At 42.7% G+C, this 13,822-nt stretch overlaps 1 protein-coding gene across 2 annotated transcripts in view; it reads right to left on the bottom strand.

The window, feature by feature from the left end:
* The window catches only part of ADGB (androglobin), a 509,594-nt gene that overhangs the window by 34,300 nt on the left and 461,472 nt on the right, over positions 1–13,822 (bottom strand). Inside the window, exon 33 of one of the 2 annotated variants that reach the window (XM_077283074.1) lies at positions 12,572–12,637. The exons of the other annotated variant lie outside the window; for it this stretch is intronic. Coding sequence (XP_077139189.1) covers positions 12,572–12,637 — 66 coding nt within the window. The remainder of the gene's footprint in view (positions 1–12,571; positions 12,638–13,822) is intronic. 2 annotated transcript variants of the gene reach the window in all.

The following is a 13,822-nucleotide window of genomic DNA, read 5'->3' as shown; positions in this document are numbered from 1 at the left end:
TCCCCTTCTTCTATTGAGATGGACCCTGTCAAGGTTCGGGCTATTTGTGACTGGACGCAGCTTACTTCTCTTAAGAGTCTTCAGAAATTCTTGGGCTTTGCTAATTTTTATCGTCGATTTATAACTGGTTTTTCTGGCGTTGCTAAACCTCTGACGGATTTGACCAAAAAGGGTGCTGATGTTGCCAATTGGTCCCCTGCTGCTGTGGAGGCCTTTCGGGAGCTTAAGCGCCGCTTTTTGTCTGCCCCTGTGTTGTGCCAGCCTGATGTTTCTCTTCCCTTTCAGGTTGAGGTCGATGCTTCCGAGATCGGAGCGGGGGCGGTTTTGTCGCAGAAAAGTTCCGACTGCTCAGTGATGAGACCTTGTGCGTTCTTTTCTCGAAAATGTTCGGCCGCCGAGCGAAACTATGATGTTGGTAATCGGGAGCTTTTGGCCATGAAGTGGGCATTTGAGGAGTGGCGTCATTGGCTTGAGGGTGCCAGACATCAGGTGGTAGTTTTGACGGATCACAAGAATCTGATTTATCTAGAGTCTGCCAGGCGCCTGAATCCTAGACAGGCACGATGGTTGTTGTTTTTTTCTCGGTTTAATTTTGTGGTTTCATACTTACCGGGTTCTAAAAATGTTAAGGCAGATGCTCTTTCTAGGAGTTTTGAGCCTGACTCTCCTGGGGATTCTGAGCCTGCTGGTGTCCTTAAGGATGGGGTGGTTTTGTCTGCTGTCTCCCCGGATCTGCGACGTGCTTTGCGGGAATTTCAGGCGGATAGACCTGATCGTTGTCCGCCTGGTAGACTGTTTGTTCCTGATGATTGGACCAGTAGAGTCATCTCGGAAGTTCATTCTTCTTCGCTGGCAGGTCATCCTGGAATTTTTGGTACCAGAGATTTGGTGGCTAGATCCTTCTGGTGGCCTTCCCTGTCTCGGGATGTGCGTGTTTTTGTGCAGTCTTGTGATGTGTGTGCTCGGGCCAAGCCTTGTTGTTCTAGGGCTAGTGGGTTATTGTTGCCCTTGCCTGTTCCGAAGAGGCCTTGGACGCACATCTCTATGGACTTTATTTCTGATCTCCCTGCTTCTCAGAAGATGTCTGTCATCTGGGTGGTGTGTGACCGTTTTTCTAAAATGGTTCATTTGGTACCATTGCCTAAGTTGCCTTCCTCATCTGAGTTGGTCCCTCTATTTTTTCAAAATGTGGTTCGCTTGCATGGTATTCCGGAAACCATCGTTTCTGACAGGGGAACCCAGTTCGTGTCTAGATTTTGGCGGGCATTCTGTGCCAGGTTGGGCATTGATTTGTCTTTTTCGTCTGCATTCCATCCTCAGACTAATGGCCAGACGGAGCGAACTAATCAAACCTTGGAGACTTATTTGAGGTGTTTTGTGTCTGCTGATCAGGATGACTGGGTTGCCTTTTTGCCGTTGGCAGAATTTGCTCTTAATAATCGGGCTAGTTCTGCCACTTTGGTTTCTCCTTTCTTTTGCAATTCAGGGTTTCATCCTCGTTTTTCATCTGGTCAGGTGGAATCTTCGGATTGTCCTGGAGTGGATGCGGTGGTGGATCGGTTGCATCAGATTTGGGGACAAGTGGTGGACAATTTGAAGTTGTCCCAGGAGAGGACTCAGCAGTTTGCTAACCGCCGTCGTCGTGTTGGCCCTGCCTTCGTGTTGGGGACTTGGTGTGGTTGTCTTCCCGTTTTGTCCCTATGAGGGTTTCTTCTCCTAAGTTTAAGCCTCGGTTCATCGGTCCTTACAGGATTTTGGAGATACTTAACCCTGTGTCCTTTCGTTTGGACCTCCCAGCATCTTTCGCTATCCATAATGTATTCCATCGGTCGTTGTTGCGGAGATATGAGGTACCGGTGGTTCCTTCTACTGAACCTCCTGCTCCTGTGCTGGTGGAGGGTGAATTGGAGTACGCTGTAGAGAAGATCTTGGATTCCCGTATTTCCAGACGGAGACTTCAGTATCTGGTTAAATGGAAGGGCTATGGTCAGGAAGATAATTCTTGGGTAACTGCCTCTGATGTTCATGCCTCGGATTTGGTTCGTGCCTTTCATAGGGCTCATCCAGATCGCCCTGGCGGTTCTCGTGAGGGTTCGGTGCCCCCTCCTTAAGGGGGGGGTACTGTTGTGAATCCGCTTTTTGGGCTCCCCTGGTGGTTGCTGGTGGTACTGGTGACTTGTGTGTGCTTTGCTGTCTCAGTTCACCTGCTCCCATCAGTGTTTGGGAGTTTCCTATTTAGCCTTGCTCTCCAGTCATTTCCTTGCCGGTCATCATTGTAACCAGAGTCTTCGGTTGCATGTTCCTGCTACTAGTCTGCTGATCAGCTAAGTGGACTTTGTCCTTTTGTTTTCTATCTTTTGTCCAGTTTGCAGTTTTGTTATTCTCTGTAGCTGGAAGCTCTTGCGGGCTGAAATTGCCACTCCTGTGTCATGAGTTGACACAGGAGTCTTAAAGTAATTTCAGGATGGTTTTTTGAAAGGGTTTTCAGTTGACCGTGAAGTCCTCTTTTGTATCCTTCTGCTATCTAGTAAGTGGACCTCTCTTTGCTAAATCTACTTTCATACTGTGTATGTCTTTTCCTCTTAACTCACCGTTATTACATGTGGGGGGCTGCTATCATCTTTTGGGGTATTTCCCTAGAGGTAAGCCAGGTCTGTTCCTTCCTCTACCAGACGTAGTTAGTCCTCCGGCTGGCGCGTGGCATTTAGGAAGTCGTAGGTATGCTCCCTGGCTACTATTAGTTGTGTGGTAGATTTAGCTCACGGTCAGCTCGAGATTCCATCACCCAGAGCTCGTCCGTTATTTTTGTGTTCTGATGTTTCCCTGCCATTGGTAATCATGACAGTTTCCTGGATTTCGCACTCACACTATACACAGAGACAGCGTGGCGCTCATCTGCTGTGTCAGGCACAACAGGCTTTGCTGCGCGCATCTGTCATATTGTGATTGTATCTTTATATACTAGGAGACAAAGGGATATTAATGATTATTATATTAAACTAAGATTTTTCATTGTTCAATACTGAATGAAGCTACTACTTTAACGTGCAACAGCTATGAGTCATATTCTTCTGAATCTGTAGGATAAGAGCCTGTTTGCCTGTGACAAATGCCAATGATTTCTTTATAGTCTTCAAAGCTAAGAAAATCAGCTTTCATCAACAGACCAATTTAAACCATGAAAGCGTGTTCTTTCTAGGTCATAAAAATAACATTTCTACAGGAGCTCACTCAGCCTGAGCAACAGGAAACATGATGTAAAAAGATCATTTTCTTTATTATTACGGCCTTACTCCATTGAAATACATCTCAGATGCATGTAGGTGCAGGGGCAAATTTATTTAAACTGTCTGGTTTTTACATAGTGCAAACTTAAACTAGACAGGTTTAAATATATCACTATGGCGCCTGTTGGATGATAAATTTGGTGCATTTTCTAGTCTGCGTTTATACAACTTATTACTTTGTGCCAGAAATTTAATTCAAAATTTGCATTTTAGGCCATCACCCTTTCCCAAGAAAGTACACACCTTTTCCGCAGTCATGCTCCAATGTTGGTTGAACTACAGAAAGTGTCTACAATATGTAATACATGCGGTACAAGGTATGTACGTTTTTTTGTGAGTCAAATTGCGCTTGAATGCTGTCACAGTTAGTATGCTAAAGAATGTCTGGTGCCCGAGACTTCACACATCAAATACACCATATCCTAATTCACAAGTAAATTTAGATATACTCCTGGCAAAAAAAATAAAACTGAGATCTATGCATTTTGTCTAAACCAAACCCTCCATACAGCTGTGATAGTTTGGTCTGATAGGCTTACAGCAAATGTCTTCAATTCACCTACCGTTCTATTGTTTACATGCAATAGGAAGGCTAAAGAAACCTCACATTAAACCTACTGTTACAAGGGATAGGAAGGTGCTATTTGAAGGAGTAAAATGGCATTTTGGTTCCTTTCCTTTCTTCTTACTGTCTACTTTAGGTTAGGATTGTCCAATATTTAATTCTGGAAACTAATGGATTCCAGTCTTTGCACTAATGAAAGCTAATATGTCTTCAACAGCTTTATTAAAGTTGAAATAAAGGGCATCAATCTGCACCTATTAGGCTATATATGTTCTATGCACTAACAGCTTTGGCTCCATAGTGGGAAATAGGGTCAGAAATGAACATTATGCACCTATTATTGCAGAATGAGGAATCATTCCCGTCTGTTGTTGATGTGTGTGGACATTTGTTTTCAGCAGGCCCTGTTGTATGCCAAATAGACAACAGTGATTTTCATTGGGGGGGAGAGTTATGATAAAAAGGTATGTGGAGAAAGAGGTAAGGTTTCTCCTTCTGGAGAGTGACATACCAGCTCTGGCTTGTCAAGGTAAGGAGGCTTATTCGCCCTGCAATGCTCCTCTGGGAAATTTTATATGCAAATTGCCTCGTCAGATCGCTACTTCCAACAGGTGGTGCTATAGGGTTCAAATCCTCTTTCTCTCTGAAGAGGCAATTTGCGTGGAGAAAGTTATTCTTTTTAACAAGGTATATAAGAATATGGCTATTAATGATACACATGGTTTACATAGATCTATGCTCATTACCAGTTTCACAGATTATTACATTTTTAACACGGTGTTCCAAAAGCCAAATGCTTGTACATAGTACTACAATGCTGTTGGTCAGATGAAAAGGTTAATAAACCTAAATATTTAAGAAATTAAAAGTGATTTTTTGCCTTTCTTAGGGGAATATCTATGTGTGGATCATTATTGTTCAACTATTAGTATGCAGAATTATTATGAAAAGCATATATGTTCCCATCGTACGTGTTCATTTTCATCTGTTAAAGTGAGAATAATAACCAAACAGCTCAAAAAAGAACAAAAATACATTTCTGGCATTTAAACAATATATATCCGTGATCAACAGAGCCACCATTCTTTTCAATAACACACATAAGCCATCCAAGCATGGAATCTGTTAGTTTCTTAATCTGTTGATGATCAACTTTTTCGGCGACACCAGCCACAGCCTCACAGACACTGTTCAGAGAGGTGTACTGTTTTTCTTCACTGTAAATCTCCTGTTTAAGAAGGGACCACAAGTTTTAAATATGGTATAGCTCAGGTGTGGAAGAGGCCATGTCTTTATCCTTTAATTTTAAAGCCTTTACTGGCTAGTCGAACAGTGAAGACTTTGATGCATGCGATGAAGCATTATCCTGCATAAAACTCATAATTTACTTGAAAAATGCAAACATTTTTCTTTACCACTGCTTGAAGAAAGTGTCTTCTATAACCTGGTAGTAGATTTGGGAGTTGATTTTGACTCCGTCTTTAACACAAAAAGGTCTAACTAGCTCCTCTTTAATAATACTGGAACATAGCAACACCCTGCCTCCAACTTGCTGGCATATGAATCGACGTGCAAGTCTATGCCTGTTATTGATCCATCCACGGTCCCATCCATCTGGTCCGTCAAGAGTCACTCTCATCTCTTCAGTCCATAAAACCTTTGAAAAAGCTGTCTTTAGATATTTCTTGGCACAGTCTTGATGTTTCAACTTCTGTGTCTTGTTCAGTGGTGGTTGCGTTTCAGTCTTTCTTAACTTGGCCATGTCTCTGAACATGTAACACATTGTACATCTGGGAACTCCAGGGTGGTTGCAGTTCTGGAATATGACAACACCGGAGGATAATAGACTCTTGGACACTATGTTTGATTCTTCTCATATATTTTGCAATTAATTTGCATCTTTTTTCCCTCAATACCCTGTTAACTATTTGTAACAAAACTTTTGATGGCTCTGTGATCAATATCTCTTTTAGGCCCATCAGTAAACTTCATGGTTATATTATAATCCATTGTTTTTCTCTCCTGTTTTTGTCTTGTGATTTTTTATTTATATTTATCTGGAAGGATCAGTATATGAGTAATTCTGCACAATACAATGGGGAAAATTCGTATTTGATACACTGCTAATTTTGCAAGTTTTTCCACCTACAAAGAATGGAGAGGTCTGTAATTTTTATCATAGGTATATTTCAACTGTGACAGGCAGAATCTAAAAAAAAAATCAAGAAAATCACATTGTATGATTTTACATAATTAATTTGCATTTTAATGCAGGAAATAAGTATTTGATACAATAAAAAAATATAACTTAATAATTGGTATGCGTTTACAATTTGATTGCATTTACAGAAGTTAGACGTTTCCTGTAGTTCTTGACCAAGTTTGCACACACTGCAGCAGGGATTTTGGTCCACTCCCCCATACAGATCTTCTCCAGATCTTTCAGTTTTTGGGGCAGTCACTGGGCAACTTTGAGTTTCATCTTCCTCCAAAGATTTTCTATTGGGTTCAGGTCTGGAGACTGCCTAGGCTTACTGAACCACTCCTCAGTTGCACTGGCTGTGTGCTTCGGGTCATTGTCATGCTGGAAGACCCAGCCACCAGGGAAGGAGATTGGCCAAAATCTCACAATACATGACCTCATCCATCCTCCTTCAATACAGTGCAGTCGTCCTGTACCCTTTGCAGAAAAGCACCCCCAAAATATGTTGTTTCTCCCACCATGCTTCACGGTTAGGATGGTGTTCTTAGGGTTGTACTCATCCTTACTCTTCCTCCAAACATGACGAGTGGAGTTGATACTAAAAAGTTCTATTTTGGTCTCATCTGACCATATAACCTTCTCCCATGCCTCCTCTGTCCTCTGCATCATCCAGATGGTCATTGGGACTGGACATGTGCTGCCTTGAGCAGGTGGACCTTGCGTGCCCTGCAGGATTTTAATCCATGTAGTGTGTTACTAACGGTAATGTTTGAGACTGTGGTCCCAACTCTCTTCAGGGAACTGAGGAACTGAGGAAGAAAGCAGCACGCTTTTGATACAAGTTGGATTTGGTTCAGCTCAGATCTTTGCGACATCAGGCATCCTCCCAATCTTTTAAAATCAAGACCTCCCAACAATTTCTTTGCACACAGCAAAATGCTATATTTCTAGGATTCCATTATGCACTAATGTCCTTAAAGGAGACAAAATGTATCATCCGGACTTTTATACTTACCTATACATACATTTATTTACAATTTTTCACATTTGTTTTTTCACGCTACTTAAAACACGAGTTTGTCAATGGTCACCTTGCAACTCTAAAATTGGCTACCACTAACATATTTAGCACAAGCCACCATCACTACCAGATCCCTGGGGTTGCCCTGGCCTTCACCTTTAAGCCCTGTAAAGGGATCAAGACTTAGTTCAGTCAAGGTACAAAATGTGAGGTTAATGTACAAAATCAGAAAATGGAAAAGTTTCACAGCCTTCCAAGTTTTTACGCAAATGCTATTTTCTCTGATTTTTCTAAATGGTTGATGTAAATTAGTTAGTATAAAGCTCAAATCATCAAATGCTGGCGTATAAATCAAATTTTATTGAACAAACCTCCCAGTGATAAAGGTATTTTTTTAACCCCTTAATGACCACCGATACGCCTTTTAACAGTGGTAGTTAAGGGCACGTATTCCTCAGCGCAGCTTTTTAACGGCGCTGAGAAATAAGGTTATAGCGTACCTCAGCGTAGAAAAATCTCCAGGGTCTCAGCTACAGGGGGTAGCTGAGACCCCGGAGAACATGATTCGGGTCGGTTTTTACTGTCGCCAGTGTTGCGATCACCGTTATTCATGGAAACGGCAACTGCAAAAAAAAGTCAGATTTCGCATTTATTTCTCTCTCCTCTGACATGATCTAACACATCAGAGGAGAGTGAAATGGGTCCCCCGAGCCACCTTGGTACCTCTGCTACATACGGCACCTCCTGCATCAACCAGTCCTCTCCCCCGTCATCTTCTTCCGGGAAGAAAATGGCGGGCTCACGCGCCGTGCGCCCACCGAGATCTGTCGGCCGGCACCAATAGAAGATTTTTCCTATTGGTTCATTTTGATCACTGTGATAGACCCTATCACAGTGATCAAAATTAAAAAAAATAGTAAATCAAACCCCCTTTATCACCCCCTTAGTTACCGTATATACTTGTGCATAAGCTGAGTTTTTCAGCCCGTTTTTGGCTGAAAAAGGCCCCCCTCGGCTTATACATGAGTCATGGTCCCAGTGCGGAGGTCCCCAGTGTCTCTGGAACATGTCTGCGCTCCGCTGCAGCCTCGGTAAGTGTTTCGGTGGTTGCTGACAGGGACAGCGGTCGGCTTTGGCACTTGGACAAGTTCCGGGGTCCTGAGCAGGCGGGGACACTGGCATGCTATCGTGGCCCGGTACCTGTGCTGCCGCTTCCTCAGGACACCGGCACTTGCGATATTCATCTGTCCCCGTTCCTCCGCCGCGCTGTGTCTTCCGCATCCTCTGGTTGTGACGTTCAGGTCAGAGGGCGCGATGACGTGATTAGTGGGCACCCTCTGTCTGAACAGTCACTGTAGAGAGCCGGCGACGCTGAGGAGCAGCGGGCAGTGACAAGAGGTGAGTATGTCATTTTTCTTTTTATTGCAGCAGCAGATATACAGTAATCATATAAGCATAAACTGCACTAATATGATGAGCATTATATGGGGCAAATTAACTATGGAGCATTTTATAGGACCATAATCAACCTTTATGCAGCATTATATGGGGCAAATTCTCTATGAAGCATCTTATAGGGCTATAATCAACCTTTATGCAATATATGGGGCATATTTTCTATGGAGCATCTTATGGGACCATAATCAACCTATATGCAGCATTATATGGGGCAAATTTTCTATGGAGCATCTTATGGGGCCATCATCAACCTTTATGCAGCGTTATATGGGGCAAATTTTCTATGGAGCATGTTATGGGGCCATAATCAACCTATATGCAGCATTATATGGGGCAAATTTTCTATGGAGCATCTTATGGGACCATAATCAACCTATATGCAGCATTATATGGGGCAAATTTTTCTATGAAGCATCTTATGGAGCTACAGTCAACTTATATGCAGCATTATATGGGGCACATTTTTCTATGGAGCATCTTATGGGGCCATAATCAACCTGTATGCAGCATTATATGTGGCAAATTTTTCTATGGATCATCTTATGGGGCCATCATTAACCTTTATGGAGCATTACATGGGGCATATTTTTGTATGGAGCATCTTATGGGGCTCCTGATTCAATAAGGATATTGAAAAACATTTAAGCTGCTGATGTCTCAATTAATTTTACTTTTATTGGTATCTATTTTTATTTTTGAAAGTTACCAATAGCTGTTGCATTTCCCAACCTAAGCTTATACAAGAGTCAATAAGTTTTCCCAGTTTTTTGTGGCAAAATTAGGTACCTCAGCTTATTCTCGGGTCGGCTTATACTCGAGTATATATGGTAAGTGAAAATAATAAAAGAAAAAAAATGTATTTTTTTCCATTTTTCCATTAGGGTTGGGGCTAGGGTTAGGGTTGGGTATAGAGCTAGGGTTAGGGTTGGGGCTATGGTTGGGGATAGAGCTAGGGTTAGAGTTGGGGCTATGGTTGGGGATAGAGCTAGGGTTAGAGTTGGGCTAGGGTTAGGGTTGGTCTAGGGTTAGGGTTGGGGCTAGGGTTGGGGTTAAAGCTAGGGTTAGGGTTGGAGCTAGGGTTAGAGCTAAGGTTGGGCTAGGGTTAGGGCTAGAGTTAGGTTTAAAGTTAGGGTTGGGGTTAGAGTTAGGGTTGGGTAGGATTAAGGCTAGGGTTAGAGCTAGGGTTAGGGTTGGGCTAGGGTTGGGGCTAGGGTTAAAACTAGGGTTAGGGTTGGGGCTAAGGTTGGGGTTAAACCTAGGGTTAGGGTTTTGGCTAGGGTTAGGGTTGGGGCTAAGGTTGGGGTTAAACCTAGGGTTAGGGTTTTGGCTAGGGTTAGGGTTGGGGCTAAGGTTAGGGTTGGGGCTAGGGTTTTGGTTGTGTTGGGGTTAGGGTTGTGTTGGGCTTAGGGTTGTATTGGGGTTAGGGTTGTGGTGTTGGGGTTAAGGTAGTGTTGAAAATAGGGTTGTGGTTAGGGTTATGGTTGGGATTAGGGATAGAGATGTGTTGGGGTTAGGGTTGGGGTTAGTGCTGTGTTAAGATTGTAGTTAGAATTGGGGGGTTTCCACTGTTTAGGTACATCAGGGGATCTCCAAAGGTGACATGGGTCCCGCCATTGATTCCAGCCAATTTTGTGTTCAAAAAGTCAAACAGTGCTCCCTCCCTTCTGAGCCCTCCATGTGCCCAAATAGTGGCTTTCCCCCACATACAGAGTATCGGCGTACTCAGGAGAAATTGTACATCAAATATGTGGTCCATTTTCTCCTGATACAATTGTGAAAGTAAAAAAGTTGGGTTCCAAAGCACATTTTTTGTGCAAATAGTAAAATGTTCATTCTTTCCTTCCACATTGCTTTAGTTCTCGTGAAGCATCTGAAGGGTTAATAAACTTCTTGAATGTAGTTTAGCACACCATGAGGGGTGTAGTTTTTAGAATGGTGTCACGTTTGGGTATTTTCTGTCACAGTGACCCCCCAAACTTACTGTAAACATGAGGTGGTCCCTAAAAAAATAGTTTTGTAAATTTTGTTAGAAAAATGAGAAATCGCTGGTCAACTTTCAACCCTTATAATGTCCTTGTTAAAAAAATGTTTCCAAAATTGTGCTGATGTAATGTAGACATGTGGGAAATGTTATTTATCAACTATTTTGTGTAATATGACTCTGATTTAAGGACACAAAAATTAAAATTTTGAAAATTGCAAAATTTTCAACATTTTTGGCATATTTCTGTTTTTTTCATAAATAAACGCAAGTCATATCAAAGAAATTGAAATTTTACCATTAACATGAAGTACAATATGTCACGAATGAACATTCTCAGAATCAGAAGTGGGATCAGTTGAAGCGTTTCAGAGCTATAACTTCATAAAGTATCAGTGGTCAGAATTCTAAAGATTGGCTTGGTCATTAAGTTCAAAATTGGCTCTGCCAGTTAAGCTTAAAAAAAAAGCAAAATGCAATGTTCTAAACTATTATGCACAACAAAGTTTCCAAACATTTTATAGGTTGTAAAGAAGTGAAGGATCATTTGTTGAATATGCAGCATTAAGGGGTCACATTTACTGAAAATATCAATCAAAAACATCTTAACAGGCCAAATTAAATGTTAACATAGCATCCCTTCTTTGATATTACATTCACAACCCGTCGAACATTGGAGTTTTTATATAGTTTCTGCTTGAACTTCTTTGCAGGATTTCAGAATAGCCCCCAGAGCTGCTGTTTAATGTGAACTGCTTCTCACCTGCAAAGATCTTTTGCTTGAGAATACTACAAATGTTCTCAATACGGTTGAGGTCAGTGAACGATGGTGATCACACCATGAGTTTCTCTCCTTTTATGCCCATAGCAGCCAATGACTCAGAGCCAGAGGTATTCTTTGCAGCATGAGATGGGGCACTGTCATACTTGAAGATGATTTTGCTATTGATGGCACAGTTCTTCTTTTTGTACCATGGAAAAAAGTGGTCAGTCAGAAACTCTATACTTTGCTGAGGTCGTTTTCACACCTTCAGGGACCTTAAAGGGGCCTACCAGCTTTCTCTCTCTGGCCCAAATCATGACTCTGCCACCTCTTTGCTGACGTTGCATCCTTGTTGGAATATGGTGGCCATCCATCAACCATCCACTACTCCATCCATATGGACCATCAAGGGTTGTATGGCACTCATCATTAAACAAGACTATTCTTCAGGTACGTCTTGGCAAACGGCAACCATTTCTGCTTGTGAGTACTGTTTAGGGGTTGCCGAATTGTAGCTTTATAAACAATTGCAAGCCTCTGGAGGATCCTACATCAAGAGGTTCACACGACTCCTGAAGCGCCAGCAGATTCAAATACCTGTTTGCTGCTTTGTGATGGTATTTTATTAGTTACTCTCTTAATCCAATTAATTTGTCTGGCAGAAACCTTCCTCATTATGCCTTTATTTGCTCAAAACCGTTTGTGCACTGTATCAGCCACAAATCTCTTCACAGTATAATGATCACGCGTAAGGTTTTCATGAAATATCTAATGTTTTCATACCTTCTCCAAGGCATTGCACTATTTGACGCTGTTCGACAGCAGAGAGATCCATTTTCTTTCCCATATTGCTTGAAACCTGTGGCCTGCTGAATAGTGTGGAACGTCCTTCTTAAGTAGTTTTCCTTTAATTGGGTACACCTGGCAAGCTAATTATCACAAGTGTTTGAGATTGATTTCAGTGATCCAAAGATCCTTGAGACACAATATCATCCATGAGTTTAATTGAAAAAACAAAAAAAATTACATCTTTATGACACTTAAATACACTTTGCATAATAATTTGGAACTCGGTGTAGTCAGGAAGTGGGCAAAGGTCCAAGTAAAAAGCTCTAAATCAGGCAAGTAGAACAATAACTAGCAGTGGGAGTATTAGTAAGGTGTGGTGCTCTCTTATTAGCCAAGGCAGGGAGCTGGATACTGCAGCTGTACAGCACACGCTCCTACACGGCCAGAGTGGATGGCACTACTGGTCCCAGCCATCCTTGTCTCAGTGAATGGAGTCTGCCTTACCCAGAGCTTCTAGTTCTGATGTCTCCTCCACTATCAGCGCAGCATGCAGAATGAATATAGCGGCACCTGGTGACAGAAGCAGACATTGCAATAGCAGGTACTGGAGGAGATATGACTCTACCAATACATTGTCCATATGCACTCTCGAACATTATCAGTTGTATACCATGTAGTTGGATATTTATACCATCTGTACAAAATCATCCATTTGAAAATTATCCTGCTATATTTGGTCAAACATTTACTGTAATTATCTCACCCCTAATGTGATGGGATCGCTGGAACTGCTTCTCTTTCCTGCGGCTCTGATGTTAGGCTACTTTCACACTAGCGTTAACTTCATTACGTCTCAAAACGTCTTTTTTCAGAAAAAACGCATCCAGCAAAACTTTTTGCTGGATGCGTTTTTTTCCCATAGACTTGTATTGGCGACGTATGGCGACGGATTGGCATACGTCGTGTACGTTTTACGACGGATGCGTCGAAATTTGGCGACACGTCGTCTCAAAAAAACGTAGATTGTAACGTTTTTTGTCTCCGCCTAAAAAACGTGTCGCGACGCATCCTGCGGCATACGTCGTTGGCTGCAATGGAAGCCTATGAGCGACGGATGCGTCGGGACACGTCGTACGACGCAATACAGCGCTGCAATACGTTTTTTTTACACTGAGCATGCTCAGAAGAAGTATTTTGTTGCCAATTGGTCAGACACCCCCAAATCTATATAAACCTGGCCTGGGCCTTCAACCCCACATATGCCAGCAAGAAGACAAAAGAGAGAAGCCTGCCAGCAAGAGCCCAGCCAGCAACAGGACCCCAGCCAGCCACAAGACCCCAGCCAGCCACAGGAGCCAGCCACAGGAGCCAGCCACCATAGAGCCAGCCACAGGAGACAGACACAGGACCCCAGCCAGCCATAAGACCCGAGCCAGCCACAGGACTCCAGCCACAGGAGCCAGCCATAGGACTCCAGCCACAGGACTCCAGCCACCATAGAGCCAGTGTGAGTATTGCAATTTTTGTGTGCATCTGTGTGCCTGTGCATTTGTGTGTGTATATGAGGTACTGACTACAGAAAGAGCTTAAAACCTGAAGAGAACCTGAGGCCTGCCATCGTCCTGCACCAGCCAGTGCCATGCTAGAGTCCAGATGCAGCCTGATTCCAGCCACTGTGAAGACCTGCTGCTTCAGCCAAAGGATTGTCAGCCTTTTGTATGTGTGTGTGTGTATGCGTCTTCTGATTGGGTTCAC

Source organism: Ranitomeya variabilis, chromosome 2 (genome assembly GCF_051348905.1).
Source record: "Ranitomeya variabilis isolate aRanVar5 chromosome 2, aRanVar5.hap1, whole genome shotgun sequence".
NCBI classification, from domain to species: Eukaryota; Metazoa; Chordata; class Amphibia; order Anura; family Dendrobatidae; genus Ranitomeya; species Ranitomeya variabilis.
The sequence above is the reverse complement of the archived record's forward strand: the minus strand, read 5'-3'. Positions and strand labels throughout refer to the sequence as shown.